The sequence below is a fragment of the Bos indicus x Bos taurus genome, chromosome 28, assembly GCF_003369695.1.
Source record: "Bos indicus x Bos taurus breed Angus x Brahman F1 hybrid chromosome 28, Bos_hybrid_MaternalHap_v2.0, whole genome shotgun sequence".
NCBI classification, from domain to species: Eukaryota; Metazoa; Chordata; class Mammalia; order Artiodactyla; family Bovidae; genus Bos; species Bos indicus x Bos taurus.
The window spans coordinates 44015010-44036312 of NC_040103.1; the positions used below are offsets into that span (position 1 = coordinate 44015010).

At 39.2% G+C, this 21303-nt stretch overlaps 1 protein-coding gene and 1 non-coding gene across 2 annotated transcripts; both read left to right on the forward strand.

Annotated features, from left to right (window-relative positions):
* Positions 1-21: 21 nt before the first annotated feature.
* Positions 22-20837, forward strand: LOC113885298 (mitochondrial import inner membrane translocase subunit Tim23). Its single transcript, XM_027530515.1, has 7 exons — positions 22-281; positions 2933-2991; positions 10401-10494; positions 10715-10799; positions 13236-13294; positions 14987-15097; positions 20330-20837. Exons 1-7 carry the CDS (start codon positions 176-178, stop codon positions 20443-20445), a joined length of 630 nt encoding a protein of 209 aa, XP_027386316.1. The 5' UTR covers positions 22-175; the 3' UTR covers positions 20446-20837.
* LOC113885645 lies at positions 12506-12705 on the forward strand. Its single transcript, XR_003509295.1, has one exon. It is a non-coding gene; the product is annotated as a small nucleolar RNA SNORA74 (small nucleolar RNA).
* Positions 20838-21303: the final 466 nt, after the last annotated feature.

Consider the following 21303-nt stretch of genomic DNA (forward strand, 5'->3'; position numbering starts at 1 on the left):
ACGCTGTCGCAAACCGGAAGTGTGAGGTTTAGCGAGCACCGGCGCCCGGAAGGTCAGTGTGTGAAGGAGCCGGTGCTACGCGGGTCTCCCCGCTGTTACCGAGGAGCGACGGCCGAGCAGACCATCTCGGCCTGAGGCGGCGGGGAGAAGCAGACGGGCAGTTTGCTGCGACACCATGGAGGGCGGCGGGGGTAGTGGCAACAAAACCACTGGGGGGTTGGCCGGCTTTTTCGGAGCCGGCGGAGCAGGCTACTCGCACGCGGATTTGGCTGGAGTCCCGCGTAAGTATCAGGCCTGGTCTGCGAGCATTTCTCACTGGTTCTTGGCACCACCCCACATTTGCGGTGTGTCCTGTTCTCTCTCTCTCTCTCTTATTATTATTACTATTGCTGCGGCCGCAAGCTTCAGTACCAGTAGTGGGGCTAGTGTGTCTGCACGGCCGCATTTTCCAACACTGAACGAGTGTTTGGAGCCGTGGATCCGGAGAAGCTCTCTGTGGCTGACTTGGATCCAGGAGATGCTGCATGTTTTTTCCTTTTATATTCAGGCTTCTTGCCTTACCTTTCCTCCCACATATCGAGGCCATAGGTAACTTTTTAACACAAAGTCACATATTCTAAACCACGAAGTAGTAGCCTTCAGAGCAAAACACTCTATAATAATGCATACAGGGGAGAAAGAAATACGCGTCGAGACAAGTGGAGAAACTTGGAGGAGAACTGAACTTTTTTATAGATATGAAAAAGAAGCCAAGAAGGAATCTGGGGAAGGGAAACATTGAAGTTACAGGGTGCCGAGGCACGAACACCCTGCCTGCGCCCTCTCCTAAATACCTCGAATGTGTATTCCAGATCTTTGGAACTTTCTAACTGTGGGTATTCACCTGGATGAGTAAAACGTGGACTTAAAGATAGTGGGAAGTTGGTGAAGGCTAAGAGCTTTATAAAACTTTTATCTTGAGACTCTTTCTACTTTTTCTTTAGGTCTTTTATGCTCAAAAACAAAAACGGCTTTTAAAGTTCCTAGTGTCACCTGTGTTAAAACTGAATCTAGAACATAGTCTGCATGTAATAAGGTATAGGACATGGCTAGTTCACGCGCTTCAGAGCGCAAAGGGCCCTGCCTTGATGTGAAAGGCATTCTTACGTTAGGACTTGAAGGCGAATTAAGAGACCAAGGACTAAACACTATTCATTGAGTACTTGAGATGGAGTTTTCTGGGTGCAGGACTGCAGCAGTTATATTTTTTTAAATGACTGATGTTTTCACAGAGCTTCCATTCCATTGAAGTGAGCCAAGTAAATTGTGGGCCAAGTAAGAAAGTGTTTCAGTTAGTGGTAAGTGTGTAAAGACAAATAGGATTTTAAGATTGGTGATGGGAGCTGCTGCTAAGTTGCTTCAGTCGTGTCCAATTCTGTGCGACCCCATAGATGGCAGCCCACCAAGCTCCCCTGTCACTGGGATTCTCCAGGCAAAAACACTGGAGTGGGTTGCCATTTCCTTCCCCAAATGGGAGCTGAAGCCCTTTAGAAATGGCCTAGGAAAAACTACTCAGGGTTGTTGACATTTGAGCTGTGACTTGAATACCATTCAGATGTCTGAGGGGAGGTAAGTGTTTAAGGAACAGCTGTTAGGCCATTGTGTCTACAATCTACAGGGGAGGTGGTGAGGCTGGAGATACTGAGATTAGAGGGGAAGGAATGGCAGCTAATGAAGTGTTTTATAACGAGTTTGGACTTAGTTACAAGTGTAAATGGAAGCCATTTAGATTGATTTCCTTTTCTGAAAAAAAATCACTTTAATTACCCTTTAGAAAATGAATTGGAAAGACTGGAGCAAGTAAGGAGTCCAATTAGGTAGTGATTGAACTAGGATGGTAGCGATAAAGATGGTGAGTAACAATTCAAGATAGATACTGGATATAGAACTAATAGGACTTTGAATTGATGAAAAGACCAGAGTCCTGGGTAATGGATAGATTTGAGAACAATCATCTGAGATACAGAGGATCCAAAGATTAAATTTAAAATGTGAGGAAGTTGATTTTTCCTTGATAGATTTTTCTGTCTTCAAAGGTAGTGGAATTCAAGTCTGGCCCTCGGAGAGCCCCCATTTTCCTTTGCCCTGACCCCCATCCTTCTGGTGATGACAGAATTCTCTATTATGTAAATCAACTTTGTCAGCAACTGTTAACACTTAGATCTGAAGGAATTGCCTTAAAATATTTATACACAACACATAACCCCAATGATTTTTTTTTCCCTTCATGAATTGATTTGTCTCTTGTCATTCTTTGCAATGTGTATAGTCCCTGGTGGCTCAGACAGTGAAGAATCTGCGTGCAATGCAGGAGACCCAGGTTTGATCCCTGGGTCAGGAAGATCCCCTGGAGAAGGGAATGGCACCTCCCTCCAGTATTCTTGCCTGGAGAATTCATGGACAGAGGAGCCTGGCGGGCTACAGTCCATTGTATAACAAATAGACGGACACGACTGAGCAACTAACACACACACACACACAATTATCAGGTATTTTTGTAGTAAAGTCGAAGGAAGTCCCAGGGACGGTGGAGCCTGATGGGCTGCCATCTATGGGGTTGCAGAGTCGGACACGACTGAAGCGACTAAGCAGCAGCAGAAGGAAATCAGCTCTCTAGATGAACTGGGCTGTGCTTCCTGCTACTTCAGTTATTTGGTCCCTGTTACTGCCTGTCCTGATGTGAGAGCCTGAAACACCAGTGCAGGATTGAGGGCGCCAGGAGGAGTCAGCCCCTAAACTGCCAGACGGCAGGAGAAGACAAGGAAAGTGGGAGAAAAATTTGCGTGCATTGTAGATCAGAATTGCAGAACACATTGAAGAGTCAAGAGCAAAATTAATGCTAAATGAAATAACTAAATTTTTATTGCAATATATTGCTTTGTTTTCTCTCTAGTAACTGGTATGAACCCTCTGTCTCCTTATTTAAATGTGGATCCACGGTATCTCGTACAGGTAAGAATTTTCTTAGTCTGGTGCTCTACGTTAGCATTTAAAAAAACAACCGCAGATACCTTGACTTAATCTGTGATCTGTGCTTCTAGAGGCGTCAAGTCTCTAGCTCTCATTCACCCTTTTTACCCCCACAAACTCCGGATTTGCCTTGCATCTCTTCCTGACATTAGCTGATTAAAGGATTGGGGGTTTGCTTGGTTTTTTGTTTTGGTTTTTCTTTTTTTTTTTAAGGTTGTGATAAAATTAACAGAATTTACCGTCTCTCACTGTACTGTTGAGTGGTTGCATTCCTGATACTGTATAGCTATTACCACCTACCAGTTCCATGCTTTTCATGTTGTAAAGCTGAAACTCTGTACCCATTAAACAGTAACTCCTTTTTCCATCCTCCTCCCAGTTCCTGACAACCACTCTTCTGCTTTCTGTCTTATGATTTTTGAATACTCTGAGTACCTCAAATAAGTGGAATCATACAGTATTTATTTTTGTGTGACTGATTTAGTTCATTTAGCATAATGCCCTCAAGGCTCATATGTATTGTAGCATGTGTCAGAATCTCCTTCCTTTTCAAGGCTGCATAATACCCACTTTGCTTATCCATTCACGTGTCCTATGGACACTTGCATTGCTTCCATGTTTTAGTTGTGGGGAATCGTGCCACTGTGAATTTCGGTGTATAAATACCTTTTCTAGATCCTCATTTCAGTTCTTTTGATTATGTATCCAGAAGTAGAACTGTCCTGTCACATGGCAATCATATTTTAAGTCTTTTGAGAAACGGCTACACTGTTCTCCACTGCAGCTGTATCGTTTACATTCCTACCAACAGTGCACAAGGGCTCCAGTTTCTCCACATCTCACCAACAGTTTTAGTATCTGGAATTTTTTGAGAATCATTACTAAATGACTGTGGAGTGGTGACTTCCTGTAGTTTGATTTTTGCGTCTCCCTGATGATTAGGGATGTTGAGCAACTTTTCATGCACTTACTGGCCGACTGTGTGTCTTTGGAAGAATCTCTGTTCAACTTCTTTGACCAACTTGGAATCAGTTCATTTGATTTAGGTTGTATTTAGGCGTTCTCTGTATATTCTGAGTATTAACCCCTTATAGATATATAACTTGCAAATATTTTCTCCCATTCTGTGGGTTGCCTTTTTCCTCTTGATGTTGTCTTTTGGTGCGTAAAAATTACGAAGGCCAATATTTGTGTTTTATCACTTGTTGCCTTTGGTGTCATATCCAAGAAATCATGGCTAAATGTGTTATTACAAAGCTTTTTCCCCAGTGTTTTCTTCTAAGAGTTTTACAGTTTTGGGTCTTCCATTTAAGTCTTTGATCCATTTTGAGTTAATTTTTGTATGTGGTGTTAGGTAAAGATCCAACTTCACTCTTTTTCATATGGCTATCCAGTTTTTACAGTACCGTTTGCTCAAAAGACTGTCTTTTCCCCATGTAATGGCCTTAACATTCTAGCCAAAAATCATTTGACCATATGTGCAAAGGTTGATTTCTGGACTCTCTATTCTGTTCGTTGATCTGCATGTCCGTATGTATGCTAGTACCGCACCAGCATACATTCAAGCTTATTGATGATTGCAGCTTTGGTAAGTTTTGAAATCAGCAGGTGTGAGTCCTTCAGGATTGTTATTCATTTTTCAAGATTGTTTTGATTCTTTGGAGTTTGTTCAAATTCCGTATGACCTTTGAAATGGGTTCCTCTGTTTCTGCAAAAATGTCAGTTCCTGTTTTGATAGGAATTATTGAATTTGTAGATTGTTTTGGGTAATATTGACATCTTAGCAATATTAAGGCTGATTCATAAATATGGGATATGTTTTCATTTCTTTCTGTCTTTTTAAATTACTTCCAGCAAGTTTTACAGCTTTCCTTGTACAAGACTTTTACCTCCTTGGTTAAATTAATTCCTAAGTGTTTTTATTGTTTTTGATTCTGTTGTAAGTGGAAGTGTTTTCATGATCTCCTTCTCGGGTGGTTTATTGTTTGTAGACACGCATCTGCTCTTTTGTTGACTTTGTATCCTGTTACTTTGCTGAATTTATTTATTAGTTATAACAGGGTTTTGTGCAGTCTTTAGAATTTTCTAACATATAAGATCATCTATGAAAAAAACTTTTACATCTTTCTTTCTAATTTGGGTGCCTTTTCATTCTTCTTTCCTAATTGCTCTGGCTAGAAATCCTAATACTGTGTTGAATAGAAGTGACCAAAAAAAAAAGGAGCATCTTTGCCTTGTTCCCGTGCATTAGAGGAAGACCTTTCAGTCTGTCACCGTTGGGTGTGGTATTTGCTGTGAGTTTTTCATGTATGCCTTTTATTATGTTGGGGTAGTTTCCTTTTATTCCTAGTTTGTTGAGGTTTTGTCCTGAAAGTATGTTGGATTTTGTGGAGTATTATTTCTGCATCAGTTGAGATGGTCGTGGGCTTTCCCCCTTCATTCTGTTAATGTGGTTTATTACACTGATGAGTTTTCATTTGTTAGGACATCCTGCATCCCAGGAATAAGTGCCACGTGGTCATGATGTGTAGCCCTTTGAATATGCTGCTGGCTTTGGTTTCCTAGAATTTAGTTTTAAGATTTTGCATCAGTGTTCATAGGCGATTTTGGTCTGTAGTTTTTTGTAGTGTCTTTGTCTGGCTTTGGTATGATCATACTTGCCTCACACACAGAGTCATGAAATGTTCCAAGTATTTCCTGCACTTCAGGTTTTTGGAAAAGTTTGAGGATTGGCGTTAGGGTTTTGGAGTTTTTTGTTTTTTTCCATCTGCACTCCACGGCTTCCCCGTCCGGAGATTGAACCCAGCCCGTGGCAGTGAAAGTCTGGAATCCTAACCACTAGGCCACCAGGGAACCCCTGGATTGGGGGTTAGTTCTTTAAATGTTTGATAAAACATAACCAGTGAAGCCATCAGGTCCAGGGTTTTTCTTTGTTGTGAGATTTTTTTTTTAAATTAGTGATTCAGTCTTCTTACTCGTCTCGTTTTTTTCTGTTTCTTGGTGAGTTTTGTATTTCTAGGAATTTGTACATTTCATCAAGGACATTCAGTTTGTTAGCATACGGTTGTTAATGACAGTTTCTTATAATCCTTTTAAATTCTTTAGAATCAGTAGTGATATCCTCACATTCATTTCTGATTTCAGTAATTTATTTCATTTATCTCTGCTCTAATCTTTTATTATGGGGTCTTCCCTGATGGCTCAGCAGTAGAGAATCTGCCTGGCAGTGCAAGAGATGCGAGTCCAATCCCTGGGTTAGGAAGATCCCGTGGAGAAGGAAATGGCAATCCACTCCAGTGTTCTTGCCTGGGAAATCCAAGGACAGAGGAGCCTGGTGGGCCAAAGTCCATAGGATCACAAAGGTTCGGACGTGACTGAGTGACTGACACTTTGCTTAATGTATTTTGATGGTCTGTTACTAGATAAGTAAATGTTTATAATTGTATTTTCTTGCTGTGTTGAAACTTTATTGATGTAATATCATTCTTTGTTTCTTACAAACTTTTTATTTTCTAATTGTAATACAGCCACCCTGCTCTTTTGGTTGTTATTTGCAAGGAATATCTTTTTCCATCCTTTCACTTTCAATCTTTTTGTGTCTTTGGAAGTAAAGTGAATCTGTTGTAGGCGCCATATGTATAAATGGATCACATTTCTGAGTGCATTGCGCTAATCTCTGTCTTTTGTCTAGAGAGTTGAATACACTTTAAAGTGGTTACTGTTAAGGAGAGATTTTTGGTGTTTTGCTCTTCATTTTCTGTAACCTAACTTTTTTGTCTCTCCTTTCTTACATTAATAACTTCTTTTGTGTTTGAATTTTTTGTAGGGAATTGTTTAAATTCCTGTCTCATAACCTTTTTTTTAGTATACTCTATAGCAGTTTTCTAAAGTTATAGCACTAATTAGAACTTATACCAGTTTAACTTCACTAACATACAAAAACACTGCTCCTTTACCGACTGTCCCTGCCCCTCAATCGTTGATGTCACAGAATCGTGTCTTTATACATCATGTGCTTAAAAACATGGTCTAATAACTCTGAAATCCTTTACAATTTTAAGTTATGCAGAAATACAAAGGTGGAGTCCAGAGCACGCCTACAGTAGTGCTTTCTAACTGTCCGTCTCTTTGCTGTATCACACTCTGCCCTTCATCGGGCCATGAGCTCCTGCCTGCGTCCTCTCGGCGTACTTGGCTGGACTCCCTTCATCGTGTCTTGCAGGGCAGGTCCAGTGGTCACAAACTCGCTCAGCTTTTATTTTTCTGGGAATTTTTAATATCTCCTTTATTTTTGAAGGACAGGTTTATATATCAGCCCACTTGCTAGTGGCCTCCAAAGTTTCTCTTGAGAAACTGACTGATCATCTTATTGAGGATCCTTATATGTAAGTTGCTTCTCTCCTGCTACATTCAAGAATCTCTCTCTGTAGCTTTCAAAACTTTTGATTTTAATACATCCCAGTACGGGTCTCTTTGGATGTATCTTACTTGGTGTTTATTGAGTTTCTTGAATGTTCACTTGCATCTCTTTTATCAAATTTGGAAGTTTTCGGCCATTGTTTCTTCAAACATTCTCCTTCTGTGACTCTCACAGTCTGTATTTTCGTCTGCTTTGTGATATCACACAGATCCTTTAGGCTCTCTTCACTTCTATCCAGTTATATTTCCTCCTGATCCTAAGACTCAATAATTTCTATTGTTTTATAGTTGGGGATTGTCTATTCTACCTGCTCAAATCTTTTAATCCATTTAGTGAATTTACCAGCTGCTGTACTTTTCAGTTTCAGAACTTACTTTGGGTTTCTTTCTAGGTTTTCTTTCTGTTTCCCTTTTGTTCATACATTGTCTTGACTTTCTCCACATCTGCCTTAAGTCTTGGAGCATCTTTATGACGATCATTTTAGAGTCACTTAGATCTGGCTTTCCTTTTAAAGCCTGCTCAGTCTACTCTCAGGTGTTTTTTAGGGACATTTCTGTTGATTTTTTTTTTTTTCCATTGAATGGCCCATACTTTCCTATTGCTTTGTATGCCTTGTGATTTTTTGTTGTTGTTGAAAACCAGACATTTCTAATAATGTGGTTAAGTCTGGAGATCAGACTCTCCTGCCTTCCCTGAGGGTTGCCTTTATTTGGTTATTGTTTGGGTTTTAATCATACAGGCTGCCTTTGTGTTGAGGGCCAGCCTGGAGTATAAGCTTAAGCTCTTCTCAGTCCTTTTCAGAGCCTACACTTTTTTCCTGGACGTGTGTTGTCTCTTTCTGATTTTTCTTTTGGATAAAATTGCTTTTGAATGTTCTAGTCTTTAACGTCTAGTTCATGAAGGAGGAAACAGTAAGAGGAGCAGCTCCCAGCTTTTCCTCAAAACCCTGGGAGTAAGAGGGGTCGGGAGGGTACATCAGCAGTGACTGCTTGCTTCGTGTATGTACTTGGCGACCAGGACCAGAGACCAGAGCACCGATTAAGATTTACATGTAAAGCAGCAAGTAATTAGCTTTTGAACCCCATAAAAATATTGTGTGAGAAGTTACAAAATTATAAGAGATCATTAACGTGGGAATCTTTTTAATCTTAAACCAAATCAGTACATCTGAAAAAAAAATTCTTTACTACCTGAGTTTATTTTATTAGATCAGGTTATTGTTATTCAAAAGCCTATGGAAATAAGAGTGGTCCGATGAATACAAACATTTGAAATTAGGGATTATATATTTTAAGGTTTACATTAGCCTCAGTTTTTTGTTGTTTGTTTTTGTGGGGTTTTGATTTTTTGTTTGGGTTTTTTTTTTTTTTTTTTCTTTTGGAGAAGTTGCTGATTCAATACAAATAAAGTTGCAAAAAAAGAAAAACTCAGTTTACAACATTAAAAGGGCTTCCCAGGTGGCACTAAGGGTAAAGAACCCACCTGCCAATTCAGGACACGCCAGAGGGTTAGGAAGATCCCCTGGAGGAGGGCATGGCAACCGACTCCAGTATTCTTGCCTGGAGAATGCCACAGACAGAGGAGCCTGGCTGGCTACAGTCCATGGGTCGCAGAGAGTCAGACATGACTGAGCTACTTAATGCGCACACACACAGCATCAAAGAGTGATTGTTAGGTGTGTCAGGAATGCAGGGTTGACGCATTACCTGAAGAGTGAGTCAGTCACGCCGTGCACTTGCACCTGCTGATGTCGATTATGACCATCTTTTTTTTTCCCCCATTTGTATTAGGATCCATTTCTGGATCATAAATAATTATCATATTGTTTACCTCATCATGTTAAATATAGCATTCCTAAAAACCTTAAACAAGAAGCACAATTTAAAACTAAGTCATTACTTGAAAAGTCAGGAAGCACTCAGAATTTACAAATATATGTTTAATATATTTAGACATAGAATCTATTCAGGTTTGCTTATCCTTTCTCAGCAGACCATTTCTGTGTGATGAGAGGATATGCGCTTATTTATTTGTACAATTTCTGGTAAGAATTTATGCACAAGCCATCAGAGCTAGTGCAGAGGCAGTTTTCCTCACCGTGAACGCATTTAGCAAAGGCCAGTGTTTGCCAAAGCGATGTTTATTTGTTAGCATTTTTTGTTAAGGGTGTGTGCTATGGTTCAGAAGCTTATTTTAGCTATTTTTATATGAAATGCTTGGCAGAAATGTAAATGTATTTGTTCTTCATAAAAGTATTAATTGCAAAATCAATCCTGTTGTGCTCTTACAGTGATGCTTCTCAACCTAGGATTCTTGCGTGATCTTCAGGGCAGGGAGCTCATACCAAGTTTTGTGTATGCATTTACCTGAAGTAGGGTAGCTTTCCTTCTAGTAGCTTTCCGAGATTATAAAGGAATATATGCGCTCCAAACAGTTAAGAACTGTTAAAGTGGTGTTTTTCCCTTGTGTAAGTGATCCAGTCTATTGTACTTCTCTAGTTTCTGCTCATTTTTTATGATCATTTGGTCTTACATATAGTAAAATGGTGGTTGATAAATAGTATTCATAGCTGCAGAATGAGTTATTTTCTCCTTCCAGACTGGTTTTTTGTTACCTCTCATAGCTTTCAGTTTGCCTTTCTATAGAGATGGCACTCTTAAATTGTCAAATTTATCATGAAGGCAAATTACGTATAATCTATCAAACTTACATTGAGAAGCTAAATTCTGAGCAAGAATTTCTCCTAAGAACTAATGAGCATAACTGTATATGTTATGTATTTCATTTCACTTTGGTTTATATGTTGCTTTTGTTGCAGAAAGTTTTATCTTTGTTTGACGAAGTATAGTGGAGTTTTACTTAATTTACGTTTTACGTTCTGTGAAAAACTCCTTTGAAAAATTAAACACTTTGCAAGTATAATACGTGTGTTGAGGGGAGCTGAACTTGATTTTCATTATTATCCCTGTAGGATACAGATGAGTTTATTTTACCAACTGGAGCTAATAAAACCCGGGGCAGATTTGAACTGGCCTTCTTTACCATTGGAGGATGTTGTATGACAGGTTGGTATTTATATGTGGTTTTTAAGTGAAGTGTCCTAAATCCAGGTAGTCAAAAGTGCTTAAAATCCAAGGCAATTAAAATAATAGCTTCAGGGTGGTTTTTTAAAAAAAATCATTATTTACATTTTTTCTTATTAAATAAAAATGAAAAAGAACCAAGTATAATTGCTCTTTAATATAAAGCTGATTATTTGAATGAATTATTACTGTGATTTGCCAGGGGCTGCATTTGGGGCAATGAATGGTCTACGGCTAGGATTGAAGGAAACCCAGAACATGGCCTGGTCCAAACCAAGAAACGTACAGTAAGTCTCATGTAACGACACACTGATGCTTGAGTATTAATCTCTACTTTGTTGGCTTGATGAGCACAACCTTGAGATTACAATATTTAGAGTACTGTATAATTTTTGGTCAATTTTTTTGCTGGTGTTTTCCCTTTATTCATTATAAAAGGAATTTAGGAATCAAGTTGCTGTGTCTAAGCTTTTAGGAGTGATTTTTGAATCCGTGTCCATCAGCTGGGGCTATTCCAACCTAACTTCTCAGCTACACCTGTTCTATTTCGCAGGCCTATATTACATGCTTTTCAAATTGTTGAATTACTAGTACATTATTTGGATTGTTCAGGGCTGTGCAAAACCATAGGACGTGGTAAGTGAAGAAATAAGAAGCACATAAGAGTAATTACTAAATCTACTGTCATTTGATTGAATTTCTCATTGACTTCATCCTCCATTTCTGAAATGCAAAGGTGCAGAAAATTTCCATGAAATTCCTAGAACTTACAGATGGTTCTGAAAGGAGTAAGATAGTCTTATCTTAGGAAACTGAAGTTTGTAGAGAAGGGAAAGTGCAAATAAAAAAGTCAGAAAGTGTACATAATGTGTATCTTCACCCTGCTTAAGAAATAAACATGACCAGTTCCTTTTGCTGTTCCTTAAATAATATGTTATTTAGCTTTTTTAAAAAAGCGTATTTTATGCTTCATATGAGCGGAAGGACACAGTATGTGTTTTTCTGTGTCTTTCTTTAAGCTCCATGTTCCTTAGCCAGCAGATGGCAGCAGGTGTGTTAGAATTAGGTCTTGGGAACCTGAAGGCCTGTCAAACTTTTCACCTTCCTGTTACTCTGTGGATCACTGCCCTTGCTTTACAAGCTCAGATCCTTGAATATTTTTGTATTTATATTCGTAATATTCAGTCTTTACTCCAGTTTTGTTTTGTTTTTACTTTTTGTATTATGGATAGTTTTGAATATATACAAAAGTAGGCAAAATAGTACAGTGAACAGCTGTGAACCATAACCCAAGTTCAACAGCCATTAACCAGCAGGACCAATTGTGTCCCATCTCTTTCTTCCCTCCCATATTATTTTGAAACAAATCCCCAGCATCATATTATTAAATAACAATTGGAAGGTCTCTTAGAAAAGATAACCTTTGTTTCTTAAAACCATCATAGTTATTAAATTTTTGAGAGAGTTGAATTAGTTTGCTTTTTTAAAGTCAGATTTTTAACATCTTATCCATCATTTTCTTTTATATACTCATTCTGATTTTTTTAGACAGAGATCGCATTTAAAACATGGAAAGATAATCAGGTTTCAGGCCAGAAAAGATCTATATAGTTTCAAAGCCCAGATTCATTACTTATTGGGATCTTGGGTAAGTTTCCCTCTTTCTGCCTTTAACCTGTTGAGAGATGATTACAATGAGAAGTAAGTAAGGACCCAGTAAATGAAAGTATGTTGCCCAATCATGTTCCAAAGAACTTGGCCACTTTGCAGTGCCAGCAGCAATACAGAATGAAAATTCGTAGTTTAGAAGCTTGTCACAAAGGAAAATTAAGTGCTAACTTAACATATTAGTAAACATGTAGCAATTAACTAACAATATTTGTAATCATTACTAGTTTTTTAAATAACCCTTTAGAAGTAATACAAAGTTTTGTTATTATTGAGCATTAATGTAAATGGGTTCTTTACTGCTTGTTACTGTAATTCCGTGGTTCCCAGCAGTAGTCAGCTGCCGGGACAGCCATTCCTGTGACAGCGTTACACTGCTGGGAGAGGAACGCTCTGCCCTCTCCTCCAGTTGCCTTCGCCGCTGTTCTGGTGGCGTCCGGTGCTGGTGAGGGCAGGGCTGTGCTCCCCTGAGAGTGTGCTAAGCGCGCACCCTGGCTGCTTAGTGCTGGTGTGGGAGCAGACACAGAGCGCTTTCTTCAGGTTTCTAATGAGGTGGCTTTTTCCTTCTCTGAGTATCTGTCTTTTATTTTGCTTTGTATTCCATAGTATTCCACACTTTGATTCTTCTTAATATTCTAAGAATGTACTACCCGCCACACAAACCCTAAGAAACTAATTATAAGCTAGCTCGTCTGTTATAATGTCTTTTTCTTTTTAACATAGATCGGTTTCTGTAAACTTTTTTGTAAAATACATTCCGGGATATCATTCAGACCTTTTATATATTTAATAATTTTATGTATTTAGTAATTAGAATTTTCTTTACACATTGCCCTAAAACATTGGGAGTTTTTAACCTAACCTTCATTTATGTAAAGTAAAAGCAATCCTTATTGAATTCTAAGGAGGTGTTAAGTTTTAAAATTAAAAAAGTAAAATTAAGAAAACTTTGGATATTCTGTTTATATATTTAAAATTGATGCTATATGGTTTTTCTAAATACTAAAGAAATAACTGGTTCTAAACACAGATTCTTTCTCTTTCTGCCCTGGTAGGATCTTGAACATGGTGACTAGGCAAGGGGCACTTTGGGCTAATACCCTAGGTTCTCTGGGTAAGTAGATAGCTCACTTTATAATAAATCATCATCATTACAAAGAAAGAATGTACATGTATCATGAACAATTTGATGAACTAAAATTCTGGTGCTGGGATGTTCATAATTATGTTTAAATCCACTCTGGTGAGTAGTGTAAATACTACTTAGGAAAAGATCATAAACTATTGATATATAGCAAAATACTGCCATGTACTAATACCATTCTGAATATACTCTTTGCTAAATATTTTAAACACTACATACTCTCCTATCCCATCAAGACACCAAATAAAATCATATTTTAACTCAGTGAAATCCAGATAGTTTAGCGCCAAGGCAAATATTTTTGTGTGTTAGGAAAACTTCAAGGTTCTATTGTAGATATGAGGAGGAATCCAGCCCTCCTGATATGTTTTCCTAATAGCCCATTCATCATCCTGTTTACCTAATGAGATTTCTCAGACTAATTGCCTGAGTTGCAACAGGGCCTTTGTAGATATTGGAAATACTTGCAGTTCTAAGGAAGCTATAATTTAGTAGCACTTAGGAACAAATGCTTTCATACTGTAGTGTTTATGAATGATTGACTCTTGAAATTATTCGTGACTCATATAAGAAGCTCACTTATGGCACTTATGCCCTCAACCAAAGTTTTCTGTATCTGAAAGTCTTTTAACTGGTGGCAGATTAAGTAAGAGAATGTAGGTAGCTTATCAAACGATAAGAAAAGCCTCTTGTGTGACAGAGGTCCTGGCCTTGTCACAGGCTTTGGAAGCAGTTTGCATTTGGGATCCTAGTAAATGGCTACTTCCATGTGCTGCTTGTGCCCCCAAAGCCCCCGCCCTCGCAGCCGCCCTCCTTTGTACCGGTGCTTGGGAGACTGCTTGCATACCTTGAGTGAGCCCCTGGACGTGCTCAGTTTAGTTAACGTTGCAGAAATCGATTCTGAGCAAGCTGGAATGGTCAGTTACCCTGGATGCTTTCCTTATAATGTGATCAGTTATGATGTTTTGCTCAAGTTTAGTTTCAGTTAAATAAATTGAAACTGGAAAAAGAGCTTTTGTAGAAGTATAAAAACTTAGAGCAGAGGAGTTGTGAGGCCAACAAGTTTGCTGTAACATTGAGAAAGGGCAGGAGAAGAGGTAATGCATTCATGGCTATTTGGTCTTTAGAGGCGTAACAGAATGGCGATTTAGGGGAAACGCTTGTTAAACTAAACAGTGCTATTGTTAGAGTTTTCACATGTGCAGAAACTAAATCTCAATTGTCTTGAAGTCGTATTTTTCTTAGAAATGCATATGTTTTGCTTTTGTTTCTAAATTCTAAGTACAGCTGTTAACAAATAAATGGAAGTGAAAAAGATATTCTTCCTGGGTCTCCGCAGTGTTACTTGGCATAAATAGCTAATAAATTTCTTTTCTTCCCAAACATTTTCTTTGCCTATCATGTGCCTGCTCTACATGTTAGTGAACGAGCTCTTCCTGCATTTTGAGTGCATAGTATTCTGTTATGTGGACAGTCTCTCTGAATCAGTCTCCTTTTGAAAGTCATTTGATTTGTTGCTAGGCGTTCGTTATTACAAACAGCGCTCCAGTGATCACTGTTTACATGTCTCATGATGTCTGGAGAATGCGTTTATCTGAATACGATTGCCATACTGACTTTCAGTTCACTTTTTATTCCTGATCAGCTCCATTTCCCTTGTAGCTTTGCTTTATAGTGCATTTGGTGTCATCATTGAGAAAACAAGAGGCGCAGAAGATGACCTTAACACAGTAGCAGCTGGAACCATGACAGGCATGTTGTATAAATGTACAGGTAGGTACCACTAAATGGTGAAATCGTCTCTCAATATAGTTGCAGTATGCTTTTTGGCCATACTGTAGTTTTTAAAAGAATTTTTTTTTGGTAGTATAGTGTTCTTTGATATCTCACGGTTTGTGATTTTATTTTTTAATTTTCATAAAATACACATAAAATTGACCATCCAAACTATTTAAATGTACAGTTCAATTATGTTAAGTCTGTTAGCATTATTATGCAACTCCAGAACTTCTCTTCGTCTTATAAAACTGAAACTCTGCCCACTAAACAGCAACTCTGTCTTTCCCCCTTCTGCAGCCCCTGGCAACCACCAGTCTACTTCTGTCTGTGAATTTGATTCCTTGAGGTCCCTCATAGAAGTGGAGTGTTTTTCTTTTAGTGACTGGCTTATTTCATTTAGCATAACGTTCTCAACAGTACAGCATGTATCAGAATGTCCTTCCTTTTTAAGGCTGAATAACTCCATCCTACATGTACACCACATTGTCATTCATCTGTCAGTGGACACTTGGGCTGCTTCTGCCTTTGGCTACGGTGCATGATGCTGTTATGAACAGGGGACGAGTAAATCCTAAGAGTTGAATCAAAATTACTTGGATGAAGATCAAATATCAGATTGTCCCTTAAGATGGAAAAGAGATGAACATGTGCTGAGTTATGGTTCTATTCTCAGTAGTAACCACTTAATATATAACTTGTTAAACTGTGAAGTGATAATCACACACCCCAGTTCACAGATGAGCACATTGTTGAGATGTTCTTTTTCGGAAGATCATAAAGCTAGTGACAGCCCCGGGTCTCTCTCACATTCCCGCTTTCGCCTGCATTTACACCATAACTGTACGCCATACCTGCCTGTTTGTGTTCTGTACTCAAGCCTCTGGAAAGTCCTTTTGTTTGATTGCTTTATTATGCTTCAGACACTAAGTAATTTTTGTTCTTATGTAATTCCTCCATCACAAACATCAAGTAGCATTTTTTGCCTCATTTTTACATTTTTTGCCTCATTTTTACTAGAAATGAGAGAGAAGTCTCTCTTACAGGATTATAAAATCGAAAATTTTATGGTATATCTGAGAGCAAGAGGCTTTTTTAATATTGAAAATGGATAACATTTGGAATTACATCCCTAAGAACTCATAAGACTTGCAACACGTGCGTGTTCTTACACACATCAACAGAGCTCCTGGGTACAGTAAGACAGTAAACATCTTTTATATACATGAAAACATGGGCATAGAAAAACCTTGTTAAAAACCTGAAAATACTTTCACACTGAAAATCTTTGGGGTCAGACAAAGGAGTTTAAAACCTTAATTGGCACCACAGGGGTGGCACTCAGCCAGCAAGTGTTTAATCAGCCCAAACTGTGTTTATGAAAGATCAAAGTAAAATTTAAGGAACAGGAGATTTCGCACAAAAATCTGGAAATTTTAGCTTCTTTTGCAAAAATGGAAGACACAGGCCTCATGTTGTATATGGTCGCAAACGGCAGGAGCTGAGTTGGGGAGCTGCTACCCCAGTGGGTGGACACTGAAGCTCCAGCTCAGTGCTCACCAGTCCCTGTTTTCTTACTCAGCGTCAGCCATTACAGCATTTCCTGTGTTGGGGGCAGCCTTAAGTATAAGAATGGACTGAATTACCACCTCGTTTAAGACACATTACACATATTTTAAAGATACAAAGGGGAAGGCTGAATACTTGGGATTATCACAGGAAAAAAAATGAGAACCTAGTTTTCTGTGTCCAGGACTTCCTTGCAGGAATAGCATCTTTAACCCAGCCTGGGACATCTCCAACATAAATTATGGAAAAGAATGCTCATGGCTCAGAAGAGAAAAAGCAAAAATATTAATTCTTTGTCAGGTGACAAGTAGGTTTCATTTTTTCAGATTTCAGTTTCCATTGCAATGTGGAACACAGGAGAGGTAAGTAATCTGCTGACCCAGAATCCCAACATTGGTTCCTAGTTCCTGGCTGCCTAGTTTAACTCAGCACATCAAAATTGCTGACAGAGGCAAAGCAGTGTCTTGTATTGATTTCTGGTTTAGACTCCACTTAAGACAAAGCACAGAATTTTGTGTGGCAGGAATTTATTTAAAAACTCCCAGATTCAAGGATTTGGAAAACAGTTTAGGTACTTCTTTAGTCTAGAGTCAGCCTAAACCATTAAGGAAAGAAGATGGATGATGGTAGCCCAGTGTCAGTATACTTAATGCTACTGAAGTGTACACTTAATAATGGTAAATTTTATGGTATGTGTATTTTATCACATTTTTAAAGAGAATTTTTTAAAAACAAGTTAAATAGTGCAGAAATTTGTTGAATTTGTAAGCTGTCTCAGTGTGTAGGTAAGGCCGTTCCTCTAAAACAAGGGCAACAGACTCCTGCTGGCCAGATGCCTGTCTCTTCACAGTTTGCAGACTAAGAATGTATTTTACATTTTAAAATAGTTAACATTTTACATGGTTATATAAGTATCTACAATATGTAGGATCGAAACAGCAAGATAAACATTCTTTAGAAACATGCAGGTAAAAAGTGGAGTTATTTTCTAGCCATTTCAAGAAAAATGTGCCGACCCCTGTGCTAAAGTAAGTGTCAGTTCAGTGTGTTAGCTCTGCCAGTAATCAGCTCTATACCAAATAAACTAGGCACTTAAATATCCTGGGCCTCATTTCCCAGGTTTAGAAGAGATGACATTTGCCCTTTTTGGAAGAATTGTATACGGATCCAAAAGATAGAAGATAAAATTGTGACACATAAGCCTCATGTTTGTTTTGCTTAATAGAGATTACCCATTGGCCTCGTTTGGTTCACTGTGCTCAGAGCAAGTGTATTTGCTAATCAGCTTCCTGTACTTAGTTGGCCAAAGGTTGTTTTGTTACAGAAAGCCTAAAGCCAAGGCTTTTAAACTCTTTAACAGATCAACCAGCTGGAAAACCCTGACATTATTGGAAAGAGTTAAAACTAAAACGTAATAAAAGGCTACCCTTGAGTCAGGCTTCCCTGGTGGCTCAGCTGGTAAAGAATTCTCCTGCAGCGCAGGAGACCTAGGTTCAATCCCTGGGTTGGGAAGATCCCCTGGAGAAGGGAAAGGCTACCCACTCCAGTATTCTGGCCTGGAGAATTCCATGGGACTTTATAGTCCACAGGGTCGCAAAGAGTTGGACATGACTGAGCAACTTTCACTTTCCCTGAGTCAGGATTACTGTGATTATTAGTAAATCATACACTGCCTGTTTGGTATCTTCTTGCTAGAAACAGTTGCTCAGTTGTGCTAGAAACAATTTTTTCTTAGCCTTCAGAGAAGGCTAGTACAAAAGGCTAGTGCAAAACGATGATATTTTGTACTAAAGTTGTTTCATTTTGGTATGAAAGTAGAAGGCATTCTAGGGGATAAATTGTTGAGACACTTAATATGCCACTGATGTCCCAAAGTTCTTAAATCTTTATTGTTTACAGTTTACACTGGAGAGTCTTCTGTTTTTGTAACCTGCTTAAAGAACATTCATTACACTCAAAAAGTTTAGCTCTAATAACTGAACCATAGTGATGCTGTTCCAGATGGCATTTATTTTTCCTGGGTTTCATAGCTTATTTTTTCCATTTCTAGAAATTTGGTCTAAAGTTCATTGTCAGCCCATTTTTCAGCCACATTGAATACAGTTGCAAATTCAACTATCATGCCTAATCTTAAGTGTGGCAAAATACAGAGAGATAAGATAGACTTGAAGGAGATATCTCCCATTTTCTGTGATTAATTTTTACGTTTTTCATCCCCCTTCCTACATATTTGATGGCTGTTTATAGGTGATGCCTGCAGTTTCTGTTTGAGAGAGATAATTAGGGTACTTCAGAGTTGAAGCCTAAGCCAGTCAGCTATCTAAAGTCTTCAGGCTAGAGAGGCTCCTAGAGGGAGGAACCCTTTAGTCTATCACCTGAAGCCATCTGGCAGGACGTGCATTGCAGAAATGGTTGGTCTGAAGTGTTCTAACTCAGCAGCATCACTGAATTTCATGGAATGCATTGGAGTGTAGCTAAAGGGCTTCTAATAAGGTATATCTTAACCATTGGACCTCTGCTTTCCTAACACATGACTTGCAGCAAATACTCCATAGATAAATACAGACTACCTGAAGTTTGTTATCCCTACTTATTTGTGAAACTGTTAAGAGAACATCAAGTATTTCTTAAAAGCTTCTTTTACTAGACTTGGTGACTATTTTTAGGTAACTGGTTGAAACATTGTTTTTGCATTTCAAATGAAATACCTATTCCATAATCTTTTTCCACGTGAAAAAATTCTTTTGTTAAGCAAAAATAGTTCAGTCTAATCCTAATCCTGGAATGTTTTTCAACTAGACGATGCCTGGAGCTTCCCAGGTGGCTCAGTGGTAAAGAATCTGCCTGCCAAGCAGGAGGCACAGGTTTATCTGTGGGTCAGGAAGAGCCCCTGGAGAAGGAAACGGCAACCCACTCCAGTATTCTTGCCTGGAGAATCCCATGGACAGAGGAGCCTGGCGGGCTGCAGTCCTTGTGGTCGCAGCAGAGTCAGACACGACTGAGTGACTGAACGATAACATGCTCGTGCTAAGTTACGTCTTTGCTCGTTAGTGGGAGATTTTCTGAAGCATCAGAATAGGGACAGGTAATGGGAGAGTTGGTGCTTCATCAGCACCCAACTCAGAACTTGATCACAGCCATCTTATCTCCCACCACTGTCCTGAGTCTTCAAAGTTAGTATTTAGAGGACCTGTGCAGAGTCTGAAGCCTGTTAACACTGTTTCCAAAGAGGGCATCGCCTTGTTTACATACCGCCCTGAATCAGGTGACCGTGCCGGTGAAGTTCTAAAAAGTAGGACTAGCAGGGAATTACTGATCTGCTTGGGGTTTCAATAAGAAGCATAAGGTCTTGTCCAAAAATGTCCTGGGATCAAGTCAGATTGAGAAAAGTCAAAAAACCTTGCTGATAACTGTGAAATCAAAAGTGAAAAAAGGTTGTTACTATGGATACATAGTTTACATATAAGCAGGTGATTTAGGGGGAATCTGTTTCTACTGAATTTCAGTCTTGGTTTATTATTTTCAGACCTTATTCTCCTGCTTGGGACGAAATCTTCATAAATACGAAGAGTGCGTCTCAGCTTTACGAACCTCTGTCGCCCTCTGATGGGACAGTGTGCAGCACAAGTCTGTAACGGTATTTTCTCTTTCCTCTCCCAGGTGGTCTTCGAGGGGCAGCACGAGGTGGTCTAGCAGGACTGACGCTTACAGGCCTCTATGCTCTATATAATAACTGGGAGCACATGAAAGGCTCTGTGCTCCAACAGTCACTCTGAAGATTCTGCTAGTTTACAAACGGAGGACACTTTAGTAGTCACCCTGATCAATTTATAAGTCAGTCTGAAGGCATTTACTCTTTTATCTACAACTCATTTGAAAAACTAGAGATTCCAGCTTGCTGTGATGAAGATCATGGATGGTTGACCAGGACTGGCACTCCTTCCAGCCATTACTGAGTTGAAGACAAAACACCCTTTGGCGGCCGAGTAATGTGGTTCTCTTAAGAAGATCTCGCACCTGTTTTTGCTCCTACCCACTTCTGGAAAACCACCTAATCCCAGAATTCAGGTCTGCTTGTCAATAGTGTATCGGCCACATTTGTTCATTTAATGATCCAAGACTGTAATATTGCTCTGTATTCCCAATAAAGGGTGAAAATAGAACTGAAGTCCTTACTCCAACATTAACATAATGGGCGTTTCTCCAAAGTCGCTCTTGACTTATCTCTGCTCCCACAGGGCAAAGGATGTTTCATGTTTGTGATGAAGTGAAGGGCTACTGGCAGCATTAGCAACTAGGTTAAAATTTTTCTCCAACAGAGTTGACACTAAACCACCTCCAGGTGTTTCAGGCTATTACACCACTAGTGTCCTGTGCCAGAGCAGCATTGACTCAGCCTCGCGGGGACGCCGGGAGAGACGGCACAGACTCAAGCTGAGAGTTTCTGAGGAAGCCCTGGGAAAGCTAAGGGAAGGAAGGATTAACTCAGCCTCACGGGGACGCCGGGAGAGACGGCACAGACACAAGCTGAGAGTTTCTGAGGAAGCCCTGGGAAAGCTAAAGGAAGGAAGGACAAGTTACTTGATTTCTGAGTTTGTTTTCTCATTATGAAATGAAATTAATCAAATAATGCA